At 37.4% G+C, this 22529-nt stretch overlaps 1 protein-coding gene across 1 annotated transcript in view; it reads left to right on the forward strand.

The window, feature by feature from the left end:
• The window catches only part of LOC150092731 (uncharacterized), a 303164-nt gene that overhangs the window by 42568 nt on the left and 238067 nt on the right, over positions 1 to 22529 (forward strand). Inside the window, exon 4 of the mRNA XM_090414579.1 lies at positions 1746 to 1846. Within this exon, the coding sequence (XP_090270705.1) occupies positions 1746 to 1846 (101 nt within the window). The remainder of the gene's footprint in view (positions 1 to 1745; positions 1847 to 22529) is intronic.

The following is a 22529-nucleotide window of genomic DNA, read 5'->3' on the forward strand; positions in this document are numbered from 1 at the left end:
TAATAGACTATTCACCTCCACTTCATTCACCACAATTCTCATATAAACTAATGGGTCCTTCATTCCTTCAATGTCACCACCATTCTTGCAAAGTGCTCACTCAGTAATTCCACTATATCGACTGATTCAGTGACCTTCCTACCATCGGAATTCCTTAAAATCATTCTGCCGTGTACAGTTTTTCTTTTACTTGCAGCACATTGAAAGAACTGTTTGGGATTCTCTTTAGCTTGCATGGCTAATTTCCTTTCATAATCCGCTTTTGCTTTTCTTACCATACTCGTTACCCTTCTGGCCTGTGCTTTATACCATTCGTGTGCCTGCAGGTCACCTTTCTCCTTAAATTCCCTCCTTAATTGTTTCTTTTTTTTGTAATTCAAGCTTAATGGTGTTATTCATCCATTTAATCCCTACTTGATTTACTATTCGGACTTTAGGTATACAGTCAGCCATAACCTCCTGCAAATGCCCCTTGACCACTTCCCATGCACTATCAACATCCGGCCCTTGCAGTTTTACATGCCATGGCACTGAACCAAGCAATCTCCTAAGCTTGGCATGCTTGCCAGTACGGTAATTCTACGTGTACCCTGTCTGAATCGAAAATTTCACACATTTAGCCACCTCCCAGGTGGCTAAATGTGTGAAACACCTTATGATCACTCTCACCAATTGGTGGCAACATGGTCATATTCATTACAGTCAAATTCTCAGATGCTATTACTATGTCAAGCACTCTCGAAACCTAGTATTTTCCATTACATGCTGTCTCAGATAGTTATCCCTTAATAACTGAATAAAATCCAGTTCCTTCCTCACATGTGTCCTCTCCTCCTTCCAATCAATGTAACCATAGTTGAAATCCCCCATAATAATTATCCTCCTTCCACTCATTTCTTCTATTTGCTTATGCATACTATCTCCACCATCTATTCCATCACCTGGTCTATTTTTTTCCCTATTTTTATTAATTTTATATATATGCTTGTGTGTGTGTGTGTGTGTGTTTTACATAATCCAGAAACTCTGTTTTAGATACTCTGTTCTTGATGTTAATATTATTATTTGTTAATGTGTTATTATTTATTTAATATTAATATTTATAATAATATTAATATATTATTGCTGGCCTGGTTGGCCGAGTGGTTAGCATATTAGCTCTCCAGTCAAAAGGCTGCAGGTTCGAATCCCACCATGGCATGGATGTTTGTGAGTTTGTGAAAATAATAGTGGTGATGGTGGACAATAGATGGCATTGATGTAGATGAGGTGGTTTGTGGATGAGGTTGAGTGGTGGAGACGAAGAGTTGTAGAGTACGTGCCCTCCCTCGATGAGTCTTAGGACTCCCTGGAGGTGTCAAATAATAATAATAATAATAATAATACCATTGCACACACTCATGCACACAGGGGGATTTGAATATGCAGTTGGTTGGAGAGTGGATATTGTAACCACTCAGCTAACCAGGCTATATTTTAAAGAATATCTTGTTATTTTGTTAAATTCAATTTTTAACATAAATTTGATAATGATTTTAATAGCATGCATGAACTTTTCCATAAACAGTTAATTTCTTTAAGAATGGATTAGTTAAAAATGGATTCTGTTGTAACTGTGGTGTGTGTGTGATTCCCCCCCTCCATTTCAGCTTCATGCAAATCAAATTTTATATAGTGTTATGCTATATTTAATAAATTTATAATTGTTTGTTTATAACTTATTCTTTAGTTTTTCTTTTCTGTAGATCTACATTTGAAGATTTTGAGTGAAAACAGTGGATGTCCTGGAGCCTGCCAAGTCATTAGTTGGGTTAGAGGATGCTTTGATGCTCTGGATAAAAAATATGTATAGTATTAACGTTTCTTGTTTTTAATTAAATTTAAAAATGATCAACTTAGTCTGATTTATTACTAATATGACATTTGTTTGAAGTATATATTTTTATTAGAAGTGTATACTTTATACAAATAATTTGTATGAAGTATCACTTTCTTACATATTTAAATACTTTGGAAACCCTACTCTAGAGACTAAAAATGGATCATTTCAAGTCACTTCAGGGTTCTAATAAGTATGGTGGCTCTCACACCAGGCAGTGAAATTCATATCTCACCTAAAGATATTCAAAAATATCCATGTCCACAATGTGATTTAAATTCATAAGAGTACAGACATTACCCACTTGGCTGTTGAGGCGAGTATGATTGAATGTATGAAAATACATTCAATCATACTCGCCATATGTAAAGAAAAGATATAATGATGATATAGAAAGCATCATATGAGATAGTTTTGAGTTAAATCTGTTGAGAGGTGAAATTCAAAGACTGGTGACTGGTGCATGCAAAGAAGTGAGGCAGAAGAATGGACAAAAAACAGGAAGAATGCACAAGCAAGACCAAGGGGGGGGGGATATCACAAGCCAGCTCAATGAATAAATAAACAGAAGCATTTAGTATACACACATATTCAGATCACAATATAGTAATTTTATTACTGCAAATATTTCAACCCGAAACTAACTGGTCATCATTAGTGCATCACTATAATCACAAGGTGAAGCTACAATAGAGAGGATTAACATTCTTTGTTGTAGCCTCACCTTGTGATTATTAATTATTATTATTATTGAGAGACCTCTGGGAGTCAGGAACTCATTCAGAGAGGCCATACTATTCATACCAGCTGCCATACCCATTCTTGAATTTGTTCATGCTACTTGCACACACAACGTCCAATAGCAATCCATTCCAATCATGCTCTATGAGAGAAAACTCTAGCTCTAACACCCTTCTTGACAGTATTCATTCTCAACTTCCATGGATGCACTTGTGTCCTTTCCCTACCCTCCATAAAATGAAAAATTCCATCTGCTGAATTTCTGTATTGCCCTTTCAGAAGTTTGCAAGTTTCAATCATATCGCTCATCTTTCTCCTATTTGCTAGTGTCTACAGTCTACAAATTCTCAATCTGTCTTCACAATCAATATTTCACAATCCCGATATAATTTTTGACACTCTCCTTTCACTCTCTCCACTGTATTAGAATCACCACAGAAACCAAGAGACCAAACCTGCACACAGTAGTCCAATTATGCTGATGCACTGATGATGACTAGTTATTTCCTGGTTGAAATAATGGTTACATTAATGAAATTACTATATTTTTGTGAATATGTGTCTAATAAATGTTATAATGGTAGAAGTTCCATTAAAAAAAAGTGGAAACATTATATTGAGATTTCAATAAATAGTTGTTTTAATGTTATGACAAAGTAATGAAAATGCATCCCAAGTAAAAAGGCAGAGAACATGATTGTTAGGAAACAGAGAAATATCTTGGTAAAGAAATAATTAACACAAATGATTTGAGAGAAAACAAATGTCTTGTTGAGGAAATGATGTAAGTGCATTCATTAGTTTCCCTTTCTCATCCAAATCTCTCATGTCATTTATTTTGATGAAAGAGAGATGAGAAAAAGAGCGGTGATAAAAACGCAGAAAACATGATTGTTAGGAAACAGAGAAATATCATCATCATCAAATTCCTGCCATGTACCCTCAAGGGGTGTACATGATAGTACTATCATATCCTGTAGGATAACAGACTAATTTGGAGGAAAATTGTAGATAGTACTATCTACAATTTTCCTCCAAATCAGTCTGTTACTTGTCAAGACTCCAACATTATCAGATCTTATATTTCTGTCATCTAAGGCACTTTGTACTGTATCAATCCACGTATATCTTGGTCTTCCTCTGGATCGTTTTGCTGCCAACCTCGCAGAGAACACCTGTTTTGCTAAATCTTTCTTCGCCCATTCTGTTTACGTGACCATACCACCTGAGATTAGCTCTGCAACGCATTCCTGGATGCTGACAGTCGAGTTCTTTTCTAATATCCTCATTTTTAATATGATATTGCCATTGATGCCATCTGTTCACGCCTCTAATCTTTCTCAGGCCTCTCATATCTGCGGTCTCTAGTCTTTGGTCAAGTGTTTTACTTCTGACCCAGCTCTCAGATCCATAAGTTAAAACTGGTTTGAACACTGTCTTTTATACAGCTAATTTAGTGTTCCGACTAATTTCTCTCTTATTCCATATGAATTTATTCAATTGACTTCCCACTATACCAGCTTTGCTGATTCTGTTGTCTATTTCTATATTTAATTTACCATCTTCACTAAAAATTGTGCCTAAGTAACTGAAATGTTTTACTTGTTCCACAGGTTCTCCATTCACAACACAACACAGTTGACATTTTCAATGATTCTACCTATTTTCATTGTCTTTGTCTTTTTATTGCTGACCTTCATACCATATCTATTACAACAGTTATTAAATTTAGTCAGAGAATCTTGCAGACTTGTAGCGGATTTATTTAGAAGTATAACATCATCTGCATAAAGCAAAGAGCTGACATTAATATCTCCAATTTTGATATCATGTTTAATACCACTTTCCTTCATAATGTGATCCATGTAGACAATGAATAACAGAGGGGATAATGTACATCCTCGTTTCACACCAGATTTAACATTAAACCAGCTTCCTGTACTTCCTTCAATTCTAACTGCTGACTTACAACTCAAATAAAGACTAAGTATTGCTTGATATAATGCCCCAATTGACACCATATAATTGTAGCATATTGAATAGCTTCTCTCTTGGCACCTTGTCATATGCCTTTTCCAAATCGACAAAACTTAAATACAGATCTTTGTTATATTCCCGGGGTGCTTAAGGGTCAAAGCTGTATAACTGAGAGGAGACCTCCACATAGCCTTTAAAGGAATGCGGAGAACCAACCAGGGCTTCTGACCTAATGTCCAATCCTCACCTTCTCGTGGTGCACCCTGTTGGGTATCTACTTTGATACTGAACAAACGAGGATGGGCTGGCAATTTGGGATTTAGCCGACCAAATTGTATTCTTATTGGTTAAATCAAAATAAAAAATGATGGTACAACATGACAAAATTTCATGCCGGCTGGGGCGTCGCCCGGTTAAACAAGGCCCCCGTTGTTTTCACCAGGGAACCAGGGCGAACAGCGAAAATTCAGCTACTGGAACAAATCTGAAAACAAACCCCAACTCAACATCACCAGAGTTAAAGATCGATACTATCAACGTAAGAAGCCTGAATGGCAAAGAAATGAAGCTAGCTGAGGAATTAGATAAGTACCAAATCGACATAATAGGGGTGACTGAAACAAAAAAGACCAAAACTGGTGAGATCTTTCTGAGCAATAAATACAAAATGTTATATTCAGGCAATGACAATCAAGGAAAAGAAGGAGTTGCCATAGTATTCAACACAAAATACGAGGCTAATCTTCTTGAATGGCAGTCAGTCTCAAGTAGAGTAATGTGGACAAATATGAGAATGGGGAACTGGACAATGAGACTTATTTGTGCCTATGGTCCCACAGAAGGTTCTACTAAGGTAGAAGTGGAGGAATTTTTTGAGGCTTTAGAAAAAGCAACTGACACAATGAAAAAGGAAAAGTTGGTCCTTGTTGGGGATCTAAATAGTAGAGTAGGAAATGATTGTGAGACATATAAAAATATTTTGGGAAAATTTGGAGAAAAGAGCGAAGCTAATAATAATGGCAAATATCTGTTGGATTTCTGCTCAGGACATGGACTGGTTATTACTAACACCATGTTCCAACATAAAAATGTGCACAAATTCACATGGAGAGAAGAGGCTAGGAATAAGAAAAGTCTCATTGACTATGTTATTGTTGATAGTGATGTTTTCTCCCTGGTGCAGGACACCAGAGTGTACAGAGGATTTGAAATTGGAAGTGATCACTATTTAGTCTTGAGCAGGATAAAATTGAATTTCATATTGAAAAGAATAACATGTAAGAAAGTTTTAAAGCGAATAAAAGTTGAGCAGCTCTCAGATGTGAACTGTAGACTAAAATACAGAAATATTATTAAAAAGAAAATGAAAGAATTTGAGAACAGGAACCAAACCTTGGAGATTCAGTGGCAAACTCTGAAGGAAACATTGATTGATTCTGCCAGAGAGGCATGTGGTGAGGTTGTGTGCAAAGATAAAAAAATCAGAACTCCCTGGTGGACACAGGAAGTTAAAGAGGCAGTGAAGGAAAAGAAGAAAGCATATCAAAGGTTCCTGGCAAATAAGTCAGCTTTTACTCTTACAGAATACAGAGACAAATGTAAGAAAGCTAAACAGTGTGTAAAACTAGCTAAACAAAAGTCATGGGAGGACTTTGGCAAGAATATAGAAAATAAATATCAAGAAGGTGGCAAAATATTCTGGAGGTTGTTGAAGAAGCTCAGGAATGGAGGAAAGAGTGCTGTAAAAGGAATTAGAGATGATAAAGGTGAAATGAAAACTGGAGAAAAAGATATCCTTGAAGTATGGAGTAATTACTTTGAAAAACTGCTAAATGAAACAAGCAGTGATGACAGCACTGTGATAAAAAAACACTGATCAGGCATGCAGTCAGGAATACATATCCATACTTGAAGTAGAAAAAACCATCAAAGGCTTGAAATGTGGAAAGGCAGCAGGAGTAGATGATATTCGACCAGAAATGCTGAAGTATGGTGGTATAAAAGTCTTACAGTGGCTGCACTGCATAGTTCAGAAAGCCTGGACAGAGGGACGAATTCCCGATGATTGGAGTAGAGCTCTCATAGTACCCATATATAAAAAGGGAAATAAAACTGAATGTGAGAATTACAGAGGTATTTCCCTACTGAGTGTTCCTGGCAAGATCTATGCAAGTATACTTGAAAAACGGTTGAGAAGAATTGTGGAAGAAAAGCTTGGTGAAGAACAAGCTGGATTCAGGCCAAATAGAGGCTGTCAGGATCAGATCTTCACTTTACGACAAATAGTCGGGAAAGCATGGGAATATAACAAAGATCTGTATTTAAGTTTTGTCGATTTGGAAAAGGCATATGACAAGGTGCCAAGAGAGAAGCTATTCAATACGCTGCAGTTATATGGTGTCAATGGGGCATTATATCAAGCAATACTTAGTCTTTATTTGAGTTGTGAGTCAGCAGTTAGAATTGAAGGAAGTACATTAAGATGGTTTAATGTTAAATCTGGTGTGAGACAAGGATGTACATTATCCCCTCTGTTATTCATTGTCTACATGGATCACATTATGAAGGAAAGTGGTATTAAACATGATATCAAAATTGGAGATGTTAATGTCAGCTCTTTGCTTTATGCGGATGATGTTATACTTCTAAATAAATCCGCTACAAGTCTTCAAGATTCTCTGACTAAATTGAATAGCTGTTGTAATAGATATGGTATGAAGGTCAGCAATAAGAAGACAAAGACAATGAAAATAGGCAGAATCATTGAAAATGTCAACTGTGTTGTGAATGGAGAACCTGTGGAACAAGTAAAACATTTCAGCTACTTAGGCACAATTTTTACTGAAGATGGCAAACTAAATATAGAAATAGACAACAGAATCAGCAAAGCTGGTATCGTGGGAAGTCAATTGAATAAATTCATATGGAATAAGAAAGAAATTAGTCGGAACACTAAATTAGCTGTATACAAGACTGTGTTCAAACCAGTTTTAACTTATGGATCTGAGAGCTGGGTCAGAAGTAAAACACTTGACCAGAGACTATAGACCGCAGATATGAGAGTCCTGAGAAAGATTAGAGGTGTGAACAGATGGCATCAATGGCAATATCATATTAAAAACGAGGATATTAGGAAAGAACTTGACATTGTCAGCATCCAGGAATGCGTTAGCAGAGCTAATCTCAGATGGTATGGTCACTTAAATAGAATGGGAGAGGAAAGATTAGCAAAACAAGTGTTCTCTGCCAGGTTGGCAGGAAAACGACCCAGAGGAAGACCAAGATATAGGTGGATTGATACGGTACAAAGTGCCTTAGACGATAGAAATATAAGATCTGATAATGTTGGAGTCTTGACAAGTAATAGACTGATTTGGAGGAAAATTGTAGATAGGAAGTTAGTAATGATGTAATTTTTTCATGTAGTACTGTCATATCCTGTACACCCCTTTGAGGGTACATGGCAGGAATTTGATGATGATGATGATGTTATATTCCCATGCTTTCTCGTCTATTTGTCCTAAAGTGAAGATCTGATCCTGATAGCCTCTATTTGGCCTGAATCCAGCTTATTCTTCACCCAGCTTTTCTTCCACAATTCTTCTCAACCTTTTCTTGTATAGTATACTTCTCAAAAGTATACTTGCATAGATCTTGCCAGGAACACTCAGTAGGGAAATACCTCTGTAATTCTCACATTCAATTTTATTTCCCTTTTTTATATATGGGTACTATGAGAGCTCTACTCCAATCATCGCGAATTCATCACTTTGTCCAGGCTTTCTGAACTATGCAGTGCAGCCACTGTAAGACTTTTATACCATCATACTTCAGCATTTCTGGTCAAATATCATCTACTCCTGCTGCCTTTCCACATTTCAAGCCTCTGATGGCTTTTTCTACTTCAAATATCTACATGCCTGTTCAGTGTTTTTTACCACTGTGCTGTCATCACTGCTTGTTTCATTTAACAGTTTTTCAAAGTAATTACTCCATACTTCAAGGACTTTTTCTCCCCTTTTCATGTCACCTTTATCATCTCTAACTCCTTTTACAGCACTCTTTCCTCCATTCCTAAGTTTCTTCAACAACCTCCCGAATACTTTGCTACCTTCTCAATATTTATTTTGTATATTCTTGCCAAATTCCTCCCATGACTTTTGTTTAGCTAGTTTTACACAGTGTTTAGCATTCTTGCATTTGTCTCTGTATTCTCTAAGAGCACAAGCTGACTTATTTGCCAAGAACGTTTGATAGGCTTTCTTCTTTTCCTTCACTGCCTCTTTAACTTCCTGTGTCCACCATGGAGTTGTAATGTTTCTATCCTTGCAGACAACTTCACAACATGCCTCTCTAGCTGGATCAATCAGGGCATTCTTCAAGACTTGCCACTGAATCTCCAAGGTTTGATTCCTGTTCTCAAACTCTTTCATTTTTTCTTCAATAATCTTTGTGTATTTTAGTCTACAGTTCACATCTGAGAGCTGCTCAACTTTTATTCGCTTTAAAACTTTCTTACATGTTATTCTTTTCAATATGAAATTCAATTTTATCCTGCTCAAGACTAAATAGTGATGACTTCCAATTTCAAATCCTCTGTACACTCTGATGTCCTGTACTAGGGGGAAACATCACTATCAACAATAATATAATCAATGAGACTTTTCTTATTCCTTGCCTCTTCTCTCCATGTGAATTTGTGCACATTTTTATGTTGTAACATGGCGTTAGTAATAACCAGTCCATGTCTTGAGCAGAAATCCCACAAATATTTGCCATTATTATTATTAGCTTTGCTCTTTTCTCCAAATTTTCCCAAAATATTTTTGTATGTCTCACAATCATTTCCTACTCTGCTATTTAGATCCCCAACAAGGATCAACTTTTCCTTTTTCAATGTGTCTGTTGCTTTTTCTAAAGCCTCAAAAAATTCCTCCACTTCTACCTTAGTAGAACCTTCTGTGGGACCATAGGCACAAATAAGTTTCATTGTGCAATCCCCCATTCTCATATTTTCCCATATTACTCTATTTGAGACTGACTGTCATTCAAGAAGATTAGCCTCATATTTTGTGTTGAATACTATGGCTACTCCTTCTTTTCCTTGATTGTCATTGCCTGAATATAACATTTTGTATTTATTGCTCAGAAAGATCTCACCAGTTTTGGTCTTTTTTGTTTCAGTCACCCCTATTATGTCGATTTGGTACTTATCTAATTCCTCAGCTAGCTTCATTTCTTTGCCATTCAGGCTTCTTACATTGATAGTACCGATCTTTAAGTCTGGTGATGTTGAGTTGGGGTGTGTTTTCAGATTTGTTCCAGTAGCTGACTTTTCACTGTTTGCCCTGGTTCCCTGGCAAAAACAATGTAGGCCTTGTTTAACCCGGCAACGCCCCAGCCGGCATGAAATTTTGCCATGTTGTACCATCATTTTTTATTTTGGTTTAACCAATAAAAATACAATTTGGTCAGCTAAATCCCAAATTGCCAGCCCATTCTCGTTTGTTCAGTATCAAAGTAGATACCCAACAGGGCGCACCACGAGAAGATGAGGATTGGACTTTAGGTCAGAAGCCCTGGTCGGTTCTCTGCATTCCTTTAAAGGCTATGTGGAGGTCTCTTCTCAGTTTGGTAAAGAATTAATTAACACAAATGATTTGAGAGAAAACAAAGAACATGAGAGATTTGGGTGAGAAAGGGAAACTAATGAATGCACTTACATCATTTCCTCAGCAAGATATGATGAAAGAGAGATGGGAAAAAGAGTGGTGATAACAAACGTTTAACTGGATTTTCTAGTAAAACGAGAGTTGTGGATGCTGGGAATCAGTATACACAACTCTCATTTTACCAGAGAGTTAATTGATAGATGGGTTTCATAAATGAAGGGCAAAGTAGTGAACATGTGTGAAATTCTCTCTCTCTCATGAGAGAGTTTAACACATGTTCACTGCTAAGCCCTTCAGAGTGGAAGAAGGAGAATTTTAGGATGAAGTGTGTTGAAATTTGGAAACAGAATGATTGAACAGGAATTTATAATAATATAAAGGAATGGAATCCTTTTGCATTGAACAGGATGGAAATCAGATATTTCTTAGAAACACACACACACACATTGCTATATTACGGAAAACAGTGTTGCATTTGAAGTTATCTCCTCTGTGCAGGGGGGAACTTCCCAGTGATAGTCCTTTCTCTTTTCCCTTTTGATCTGTTACTATTGGTTTCTTCTTTCTTCTCCTGAGGCTTTTTTATTGTCCTACTTTTCAGATCACCATCATTTGGATCCAGTGCTCTGCCTCTGTGTTTATCATGTAGTGCAATCTGGAACATCTGGAATGGAGAATCCTGGATATATTTCATCCAGGAGATATTCTAGTTTTTGGCTTCTGCTTCAGCACATTGATTGGCCCAGCTAGGCTCAGTCATTCATCTATTAAGATTGCAAGGGTAAATGGTGTTGCAGTAAGTCTTCTTCCTCATCAGCATAAAACCCTTTTATGCTGATAAGGTAATATCTAAGGGGGACATTAACTCACATAATTGTCACACTTTCCCAAACATCATCTCTGAAAGTATGATAGTCATTATCTCAATGGAATGAATCAGAGAAAAAATTGAATATGGCCTGACTGTGCCCATTGATGTAGGGGAATCATTTTTGGTAAAAAGACAAAATGATTCTGCTATATCAAAACTTGCTAATTAAAAAACTAATGGGCACCTCAGAGAATTAAGGAATTGCCTTGGGACCCATTACTGGAGGGGATGGATACCTGTCTCCCCAGAGGAAAATGAAACCATAATGTCCTAGTGAAATGAAACCTAGTGTCCTGGACTGAGTTGATTTAATATTTTGGATTTTTTTTTTTTTTTTTTTTTTTTTTTTTTTTTTTTTTTGTGGAAGAAGAGATGGACAACCTCACAAAGCTGGAAGCTAGATGGATTCATTAATGACTTCCTACAATGATATAGCAGATTCTACTAAAACATTAATATCAAGGTTCTTTTGCAGAAACATAAGCCAATGTGCTTCTGTTTGCAAGAGATATTTGAAACCTGGTGAGGATCATCAATTGTGGTATGGTTCTATCATCTGCAAGATTAGAATATAGGATGGACCTGTCCATAGACCAGTTTTGCCATTCTCGTGGACAGCTATAATATCTCTTCCTGACCAATCCCACTCAATACTAGTATAGAGGCACTTGCCATTTGCTTCTCAGCAGGATCTCTTTTTACACCATCTGTTTACCACCCAGTGCAACTACATCTCAAGATGACTTTGACCTCATGTTGCAATTGCCACCCCTATATTATTAATGTGGACTTGAATGGCCACAATTCTGTGGATAATGTGGGGATAATGTAAGAGGAAGAGTTGTGAAGCACATTCCTGACAACAATTACCTCTTACTCCTAAACACTGGAAGTAACATCTTCCACATGCCTGCTAGAATTCATTGCTACCATTAACAATTGGTTCACCATTTTTATTTCCGCTGTTTAAATGGGAAGTAGAAGGTAACATCTATGAGAGCATTCATTTTTCCATGATATCCATTTTCTTACATGGGAAAAAAGTATTCCATCATGGATATCATGACAAAAAATAGATCAAGCTGACTGAAATATCTTTTCATCCTTAGCAGAATTTGATTATACAACAGTTCCTTTTCTATTAATGAACAGTGAATGATATTACAAGAGTGAATTATGCAAGCTGACACAATTGCAGACCTAAAACATTGTTACTTTCTGCCTTCCTCCAAACAATGGCAGAATTCATATATATATAGCAGAATGTACATATACTCCAAAGCATTACCAAAATAAAGATAGGATATCATCCACAGATACCCCATCATATGACAGTTAACTGCTTATAAAGATGTGTTCTCACCTGAGCATGATACATTTGCTGTCACAGCCAAAAGGACTCTTAGATATATTACTCAACTTCTATAACCAGAAAACGTAAAAAGGTAAAAAGGTTCTGGAATAAAATTAGAAAAATGAAGGACAGATATATCATCCACCCACTTTTGATTCTGTTACACAGTAAATGTACAATTGTTGACACCTAAAAGCAATTGCTCTCAAAGACAGTTTTGCCCCAAACATTGACATAATTTTTTATACCTATTGGCATTAAAAGCAAAGCAGAAAAATCGGTTTCTGTTCACTTTGATTGGCCTGGAATTTTTCAATAGGCTGTTCAAGAAACAAGAACTGAAAGTCGCTTTGTTCCAGCATTCTAATGACATTGGGCCAGATGAGATGGTTAAACACCTGTTACTCTTCCATAGATCAATTACACTGCCTCTTAAACAACATTTTTTTGGTACCGTGATTTCCAGATTCTCCTGGTAGAGGGTAATTATTATCACCTTTCTAAATATTATTATACATACATACATACATCTTCAAGGCCCACCTTTCCTAATTGGGTTGTGGGGGCAACAGCTGCAAGAGGAACTTCCAATGGTCACGATCCTCTGCCAACAACTTAGGTGTTCTGGTGGGATTCCCAAACGTGTCCACCCAAGGTTTTGGATATAATCTATCCAGCGAGTCCTTGGTCTTCCACGTGGCCTCCCCCCTCTGGCTTGGCAAAGAGGGCCTGCTGAGGGAGCCTCTCTTGTGGCATTCTGACCAGGTGCCCATACCAACATAACTGTGATCTCTCAGGTTGAGTATTGAGGGTTTCCCAAATTGCAGAGCTTCTGACTCTGTCAAATCTTGTCAGCCCCGCAACCCCTCGAAGGAACCTCATTTCAGCCGCTTGGATTCGTGTCCGCATTCTTTCGGTCATTACCCAACTCTCGTGACCATAGGTGAGGATGGGGACATAGACTGTATTGAAGACAGCCAGCTTTGCCTTCTGGCTTAACTCCCGCTTCAGTACTACTGAACGGTCAAGCTCCCGCAATATTGAGCTTGCTAAGCCAATTCGAGTATCTAGCTCTACGTCCCATTTTTCATCATTCGTGAATATAGACCCAAGGTATTTAAACTTCTCCACCTGTCTCATTGGGACTCCACTTGCATGTAGAGTGCACTGGGATGGTTGTCTTGAGACCACAAATGTTTCAGTTTTGGCCACACTGATCTTCATTCTGGCGTCTGCACAAACAGCTACAAACCTATCCAGGGTCTGCTGGAGGTCATCTGTGGAAGAGCTAAGCAGAACTAGGTCATCTGCAAAAAAGTAGACATCCAATGCTACATCTTCCAATTCTGACACACTCACTGCCTCGGCTGTGCCTATCAATCCAGTCCATAAATATTATGAAAAGGAGGGGTGACAGAACACACCCTTGGCAGAGGCCAACAGAGACTGTGAAAGGTTCAGACTTTGTGCTATTTACCCTGACACAAACTCTGGGCATTCATACAGGGACTTGATGGCAGCTAATAGTTGGCCATCCACTCCATACTCCTATACTACTTGCCAAAGCTTATCCTGAGGAACCTGGTCATATGCCTTCTCCAAGTCCACAAAACATGTGTAGACATTCTTGGCATATTCCCAAGATTTCTCAAAGACTTGCCTTAAAGCGAAGATTTGGTCAGTTGTGCTTCTACCAGGACGAAAGCCACATTGTTCTTCCTGGAACTTTGACTCAACTATGCTCCTGCACCTTCTTTCCAAGCACCTACCATACACTTTCCCAGGCAGGCTGAGCAGAGAGACCACGATAGTTACTGCAATCCTTCTGGTCTCCCTTCTTGAAGACTGGTATTATTATGCCTGTCTGCCATTGCTTTGATGCTCATCCAGATATCCAAGCACCCTGACCACACTCGAATCAGCCGGAGAACACAGTCTCGATTTAAGACTTTTAGCATTTCGGGCCGAATTTCATCATCTCCAGCAGCCTTGCCCGATTTTAGCGATTTTATTGCTAAATGGACCTCTTCTGTTTTGAGACTAGTCATTGCCCCGATCTGCACCTCTTGGATGTCCACAACTGCTGGGCCACCCCGGTTAAGAAGGCTCTCAAAGTATTCCCTCCATCTGTGGAGGATATCCTTCTCGGTTGTTAAAAGTGCACCATCAGAGGCCTTAATTGCCCTTGTTGTGCACGATTTCCTCCCTTGAAGGCAGCGGATGGTCTGCCAGAATACTTTGTTTGCATTTGCATAGGATGAGTCTAATTTTTCTCCAAAGGATATTAATAATAATATGCTTTGGAGAAAATAATATTATTATTACTATTATTATTATGTAACACCTCCAAGGAGTCCAAAGACTCATTGAGGAAGGGCACCTACTGTACAACTCTCCGTCTCCACCACTCTACCAACTGCAACTACCTTCATCATCTACACCAATGCCATCTATTGCTGACCACCACCACCACTAGTATTTTCACAGACAATCACAAACATCCATGCCCACGGCAGGATTCGAACCCTGCAGCCTTTTGGCTGGAGAGCAGATATGCTAACCACTTGGCCAACCAGGCCAGTAAATCTGGGTAAGAATCCATACACTCCACAAACTATTATCCAATAGCTCTGACTGTGAATGATTCTGGAAAAAAAAAAAAAAATCATTAATTCTTTTATGGTTTCTAGAGAGAAATAACCTTTCTTTTTCTTTCTTTCTTTTTTTTTCCCCCTCCCCAAGACAGTTTAGCTTCTAAAAACATTGTTCAACAATAGCTATCCATTTAGAAGGCTTTCTTTATAAATGTAGCAGTTTTCTTTGACATACTAAACAAATGATACAACTGTAATCTTGGAATGAATCTCTTTTTTAATCAACCTTTCTGTCTAACAATCTTTCAAGTCTCAGTGGGAAACACTTTTCCTGATTCACTATTTGCAGTCAAAGGAAACTTGATAACAGCAAACTTCCTCATGCCATAAATATTGTCCCTTATGTAGTTGACTTTATCATCTTTTGCCATTTCTACTATATAAAGGTCATAGAAAGTCCAGTTTCAGCAACCTATTGACTACCTTTTTACCTGGGCACTTGCAAAATGGCTCAGATTTTTACCACAAAAGACTATTTGTACATTTCTGTCACCATCTTCATCCTGACCCAAAGCTAAGACTTGGACCAGCAATAATCCCATTTAGGACAAAAGTTTTGGGACTTTTTATAAAAACTAACATTCCCATTCCACATATGTTAGGTTGCAGGATAAGTGCCAGTGCACAGTGAACATCCTCTCTGCCATATCTTTCACCTTCTTGGAGTGCATTAGCATTCATTCTGATCAAGAGTCACCTATGGATCGTACGTCTAAGCTTCTGTCCAAGACAATATGCTTTGATGATTGGATTCTATCTGTTAAAGTTAAACAAGTAATTGGAATCACAACTGGAGTTCTGAACATCTCCCTTTTCTAGTTTCCATAGTTTGCATTTTGATGACAAACCCTCCTTTGCAATATGGTACAAAAATAAAATCACTACCAGATCATCAAATGGGGACAAGCATTTGTTGCATACATTGAGAAAGCTCATATGGCAGACCACACTACTCTGTTCTGTGCATATAAATGAATTAATACAAGTTCAAGGCACTGTAGACAATGTTGCGCCAACACCTCTTAACACACTACAACTTTAGCACAGCTGCATTCCATTATGTAGCCCCTCTTTTTTGCAAGTTAAGGAAACATTCTCTCTCTCCCAATAGCTCTTCTGGACACACACACACATAGAAGAATATATTCTTCTCTGTGTATCTGGTACCAGTGGCGCACTCAGGATTTAATCTTGGAGGATGCCGAGCGCTCAGGATTTAACCTTTGGGAGGAGGCGAGTTGAGTAGACGATTTGCGAATACACACTACGCATCGCATATGACCTATGACTGAGCATCTGCAGTGATTGTTAATTCATAAGTAGTATAGAAATAGAAGACACGACACAACATAAATAAAAAAATGAATTTTAATTAGGAAAAGATTTTTGGAAATTTTTCTAGTGTTTTTTTTCTTTTCTTTTGGGGGAGTGCCCGGGCCTCTTGGCCCCCACTCTGGGTGCGCCACTGTCTGGTACTGATCTACACAGATTGTTTCTGATCAGAATCTAGAATCATTGGGGGGGTCTGCTGCTGTCTTCCCAGATGGTATAATATCCAACAAAGGATCAATTGAAAGTAGCAATCACACTGCTGAGCTGTTATTGAGCTTGCATTACATTGTCATGTTCAAACTCTACTGAAGATGTGCTATTTACATGCTTATTTATCCATAATAGTACTTTGCAGCATAAACAACACAGAAGAACAAAATAAATAGATAATTTGAGTTACTAATATTTTGTTGGATTTCAAACACGTATCTTCACAACACAAATAACAACTGTTGTAAAGCATAGCGCTCAGTTTATTGCTGCTGAAACAGTTCATATTGTTATTGAAAAGGAACTACTGTCTTATCAAGGTGCCAGATGAAAAGGAAATTAATTTAGAGAAGTCAAGCTGAACGTAGTCTTAGAATGGCTCTCTTCCATATCTTAAGAAATTAATTCAGCAATGCTTATTGAATTTAGGGGTTGATTTTCCTTAGATCTTGGAAACAGATCTTAGGAAAATCAATCCCATAAACTCAGTCAACCATAAAGTACTAATATGAATTACTAATGACATCTAAGCCTGTCATTATATTTACAGACTCATTAAGTTCTCTACAGTTGTTGTGGAGAAACCTGTTATACCTGCTCTCTCAGATCCAATGACTCTTTCCTCAAATCTGGAGGCTTTGAATGGATATTTGTCCCTGTTGAATCCCAAGCCAAATTGGAATCATGAGAAACAAGGCTGCAGACACTGTAGCTAGGTCTTCCCTTAAGTTGCCATCATCTATTTGTGACATACATGGATTACAAAGGCATATTATATGACAAAATCTAATATGTCTATTCCTTCTTGCACTTCTCTCTGCTAAAATAATTTTGAGCCTCTTGATCTCCATATGTATGTTAATTGGTGTGAATGAAGGTGGAATTTATCCTTTCTGTTTTCAATATATTTCTCTATCCCCTCCATTGAAGGTAACACTGTGACTTTCAGTGGAGGAGATAGTGAAACATTTGATGTATTGTGTTGGCCCCAAGAGAAACATCAGGATATTTAAGTTGAAGGCCAAATTTTGCAGTAAGTTCTTAGCAATAATGCTGTTCTAAGTACTAATCAATATCAGTTTTTTTGTGTTACAAGGATTTTCTGAAGCATGGTTTCATGTCATTCCTGATATTAAATTTGAACCAACAAATAGCAAAGCTTATTAAATATTACGGCTACCCCATAATTCCAACCAGAGGCTAAGTTAACTGACTAACATAAAATGTTTAATTTATACTGGAAGAGTAATTTAAAAGACATACCTGGTTGTATATTTTTAGAAGGTGAAACTGACAAAATATTTGGAGCCATACTTGATTGAGTTGAGAACATGTGGTAAGAGATATTAATTATAAAGGACTTGCTGGTCCTTTATATTTACTAGTTTTTGTTCCTATTTGGTATTAAAAATTTTTTAGTTTTCATATTTTTCCTTTTCAAAACCTATAGTCCATTTGATCCATCATTTTCCTTGTTTATTGGTTGCATTTATGCTTAATTATCAACACCATCCTCTTACCATATGTTTTTGGCTCAATCAAGTGTGGCTCCAAATGTTTTGTTATCCTCACCTAAAATTATAGAACTATAGATGAGAGAATCCTTGACACTTCTGTGCATGTCAGAAGGAGAATCCATTCCAATAATAGGATTATCAATCTGTCTTATGGGATGAGTTTGTTTATTATTACACATTGGAAAATTAGCTTTTCTTTTTGAACATTCTAGTTTTTAAAGTGGTAACTATTTTGCTTGTATTGCAACAGACAGTAAAGTATGTGATTTTGTGTGTTGGTGATGAATTTGTACATCCATTTATTCCTCTTTTTTCCCCCTTCAACATGAATTGACTTTTCCCTGGCACTCTGCCAGCTACAGTTCTCTCAAATGTGGGCAGACTATAGATATATCTTTTAAAATTACTCTAACAGTATAAATTAAGCATTTTATATTAGTCATTTAACTTAGCCTCTGTTTGGAGATATGGAATAGCTCCAACACTTAATAAGCTTTTCTATTGTTTGGTTATCAGAATTTTTTAAAATTTCTTATTAATCTCTCTCTCTCTCTCTCTTTCTGTACCGTGTTCTGATAACTATAATTATTCTTGTTGAGAATTCATTACATTTCAGCTTCATAGCATATATAATGAACCTAATTTCCATTGATAAATCTATTTATTATAAGTATTATTATCATCATCATTGTGGGAAGTTCCACTGTCACTCACACAGCTGATCATGCCATGCCTTAAATGCATTTACCTACACACTCTCAGGCAATGCATTCCAATCTCCTACCATTTTCCATATAAAAAACATACCGCTTACCCTCCTGCTCATATCTGCCTTCTACAGCTTCCAGTGATGACTATTATATTTTCACTCTCTCTTTCAATTCTTTGCAAAACCTCATCTGCATTAATCCAGTAAAAAACCCATTGCCAACTATATGTCTCAGTCATATCCCTTGTTCCTTGTATCCACTAGACTGCAATTTGCAGTCTAGTGGATACAAGATACAAATTTCTTAACTTGTCCTTGTGCTCAACATTCCAGAGAGCAAAACCACCTTAGTCAGTTACCTCTGGATATCTCCATCCTTTTTGAAAACTGGGTGACCAACTCTGTGCACATTAATTTATATATGGCCTGATTAAAGCCTTATATGTTAACATCCTTACTTCCATGAGTCTGTATCTTCCATATCATTGCCATTATTTGTTGTGCTGTTCTCACAATTTTAACAACATGTCCCCAAAACTTTGGGTCCTTGTCAGCTGTCACTCCAAGATTTCTAGATAGTTCCTTCATCTACTTTAAGTTATCCCAAGTAATTATGTATTCTGCATCCCTTCTTTGCTTCCTGAATTTTAAAACCTTATACTTAGCAACATTGAACTGGTAACCCCACTCACTTCTTCATTCATCCAGTTTATTCAAGCCCTCTTGCAAAGCCACATCTGCTCTACTCATTATAGTTCTTTCCAACTTTGCAACATCTCTGCAAACAACTGCATTTCACCATTCACACCTTTCCCAATATCATCAACATACAAGTTAAACAGCTATGGCCCCAAAACAGATCTCTGAGGCACACTGCTAGTGACTTTCCTCTTCTAGGATATCACTCCCCTATACACTACTTGCTGATACCCTATTAGACACTCTCCAATCCATTGCACTAATTTACTATCCAGAACTATCTATTCCAGTTTAATTACCAGCTTGTCATGTGACTTTCTCAAAAAAAAAGCCTTTACAAAATCTAAATATACCACTATGTATGCATCTCCATTGTCCAATACATTTGTTACTTTGTTATAATAAGTAGATTGCTAAAAGACAATCTTCCTTTGCCAAATCCAGTCGAACCTTTTACTAATTTCTCTAAACACACACACACACACACACATGGGTATATAATTTGAAGTAGTAGTCTTGTGATAACTCTTATGAAGCAGAATAATTCTGTCTTCTTTCTATCCCTTCAAAACTTACCCCAATCTAAGATTGCAAAAAACACTGTTGTTAATTCCCTCAAAGCATGTGATGATATGCCATCAAGCCTTACAGCCTTGTTAACATCGTTTTTCATATTATATAATTCTTCATATGCCTCTTGCTCATTTACCATCAGTGCTTCCTTCTCCCTTCCCAATACACTCAAGTTCTGTAGGATGATAATGATGCCACATTCATGGAATGAAGTATTTTTATTGAATTGCTCATTTAATATAAGAACTGTATCTTCTGCAGTGGTTATCATTCTACCATCTTCATCAACCAGTATCATCCTTCCCTGATCATTCTTTCTTCTATCTACTGGTTGGATATTGAAAGAAGTCCCTTTTTTTTTTTTTTTTTTAAGCCTCATTAGCTAACCTCTGCTCATACTGCACCTTTTGGCTATCCTTATGAAGTGAGTCACCTTACCCTCCTGTTCTTTGTATTTATAAGTGATTATCACTACTTATCTTTTGCTTCTCCATAATGCCTTCTTCTTCTAGACTTCTTGTTTTTCTTCATTTTCATCCATTTCACACCTACCTTATTTAACCTCCTGATCTTCAGAATACATTCAGAAATTCTCTCTTTTGAATAGTTTCTGAGTAGGGGCCTAGCAGTATTGATCTTCTTTCCATCCAATTTTTCATTCCATGATATAGTTGCAAGTCATCTCCTGAGTATCATAATCACCAGATTTTTAGTTCCACACATATATCCCTTTCTCACAGAAGCCTTCATATCGTTGGCCACTAACCAAGTGATCCTTTTATAATAACATCCTCTGATGAGATCTTATATTTGATCTTCATGTGCCCTCTTTTACATGATGCCTAAAATATTCATCTCAGAAAAATTCAAGAAATTCATTCTCTTTGTAAAAAGAGAATGAATTTCTTTCCTAGTCAAGATGCAACCACTGTCGCTATTTTCCCCTTGTATCTTCATCTTGGATAGGCATAACTCCTCCACTACGGCCATCAAAAGCATTCCTTCTATATTTCTGCCTTGTCTCTATCTTAATAAAAAAACATCGTATCCCTTCACCTGTATTCCATTCAGGATGTCATCCTCATCCAACCACATCTTTCTTATTCTGACAGCTTTTGGGTGAATGCACTGATCAAAGGGAACAATTTTTTCCTCAAATACTTTTGGCAGTTATTTAATGACATTTAAATTGAAACCACTTCTTAGATGTGACTCTTTCATATTCCTTCTAGCCATTCCTCTCATCTTCTCTCCCCACATCCTAGGTCTCAGTCCTTGGTCTATTCACACATTCACTTCTGGATCCAGCATTCACCTTCTCACAGTGTCTCCATGTGCCCACTCCAGCTTCCCCTTTCCTGTCTGTCTTTTGTTCCTGTCCTCATTCCCTTAACTCACTCACTCTACTCACCTCTCTATTCAAAAACTCTGTTACTTTACTTTCTTGCTCTTCCACATCACTGCTTATACCCTGAGATCTGTTCATGCAGTTATTACTCTCCCTTCCAGTAACAGTCTCCCCAGCTGACTCAAATCATATCCATTTAGATGCAGTCCATTCGTCTTATGCGGTTTCATTGGTCCTTCAAACTCATTGGTCCAAAACATTCACGAAATGCTTTTGTCTTCATGCAGCACTGCTAGCATACAATTAATGATCTCCACTTGCTCTCTCAATTCATTATTATCATACCCAAGCAAACAGACTGACTATTTTTTCTACTATACTGTTATCTTTACCCTCATTAGCAATCTCCTGAAATCCATTCTCACATTTTTCTTGTTCCCAAACAAATCATTCATCCCTACTCTTTTGCTCACTTACTCCTCATATCAAATTATTATTATTATTACCCCAAGACCTCATGAAGTCAAAGACTCATCTGGGAGGTCCTTTTATCACACACACAGCTCATCATACCATGTCTTAAACACACTTAAACATACTCAAACTCCTTGCAGACACCACACTCTCAGGGAAGGCATTCCAATCATTCACAACTCTGCATGAAAAAAACCTACCTCTCACTCCCCTACTCACACCCTCTTTATACAGTTTCCAGGGATGACCTCTAGTTCTCCCCCCTGTCGACCACTATTTTATGTAGAACTTCTCCAGCATTAATCCTACAACAACCCCTTACCAATGATAGAGACCAACTTGTAGGTCTCTATCATATCTTCCCCTCTTCCTCCTGTCCACCAGACTCTGAAAATTAAATCTTCTCAATCTTTCATCATACTCGACATTCCAGAGGTCAGAAACTACCTTAGCCAGTTGCCTTTGGACCTTTTCCAACATCTCTTCATCCTTCTGAAAACCAGGTGATCAAATCTGGGC

Source organism: Typopeltis vanoorti, chromosome 25 (genome assembly GCF_054136105.1).
Source record: "Typopeltis vanoorti isolate ZY-2024b chromosome 25, IOZ_Tvanoo_1.0, whole genome shotgun sequence".
In the NCBI taxonomy this organism is placed as follows: Eukaryota; Metazoa; Arthropoda; class Arachnida; order Uropygi; family Thelyphonidae; genus Typopeltis; species Typopeltis vanoorti.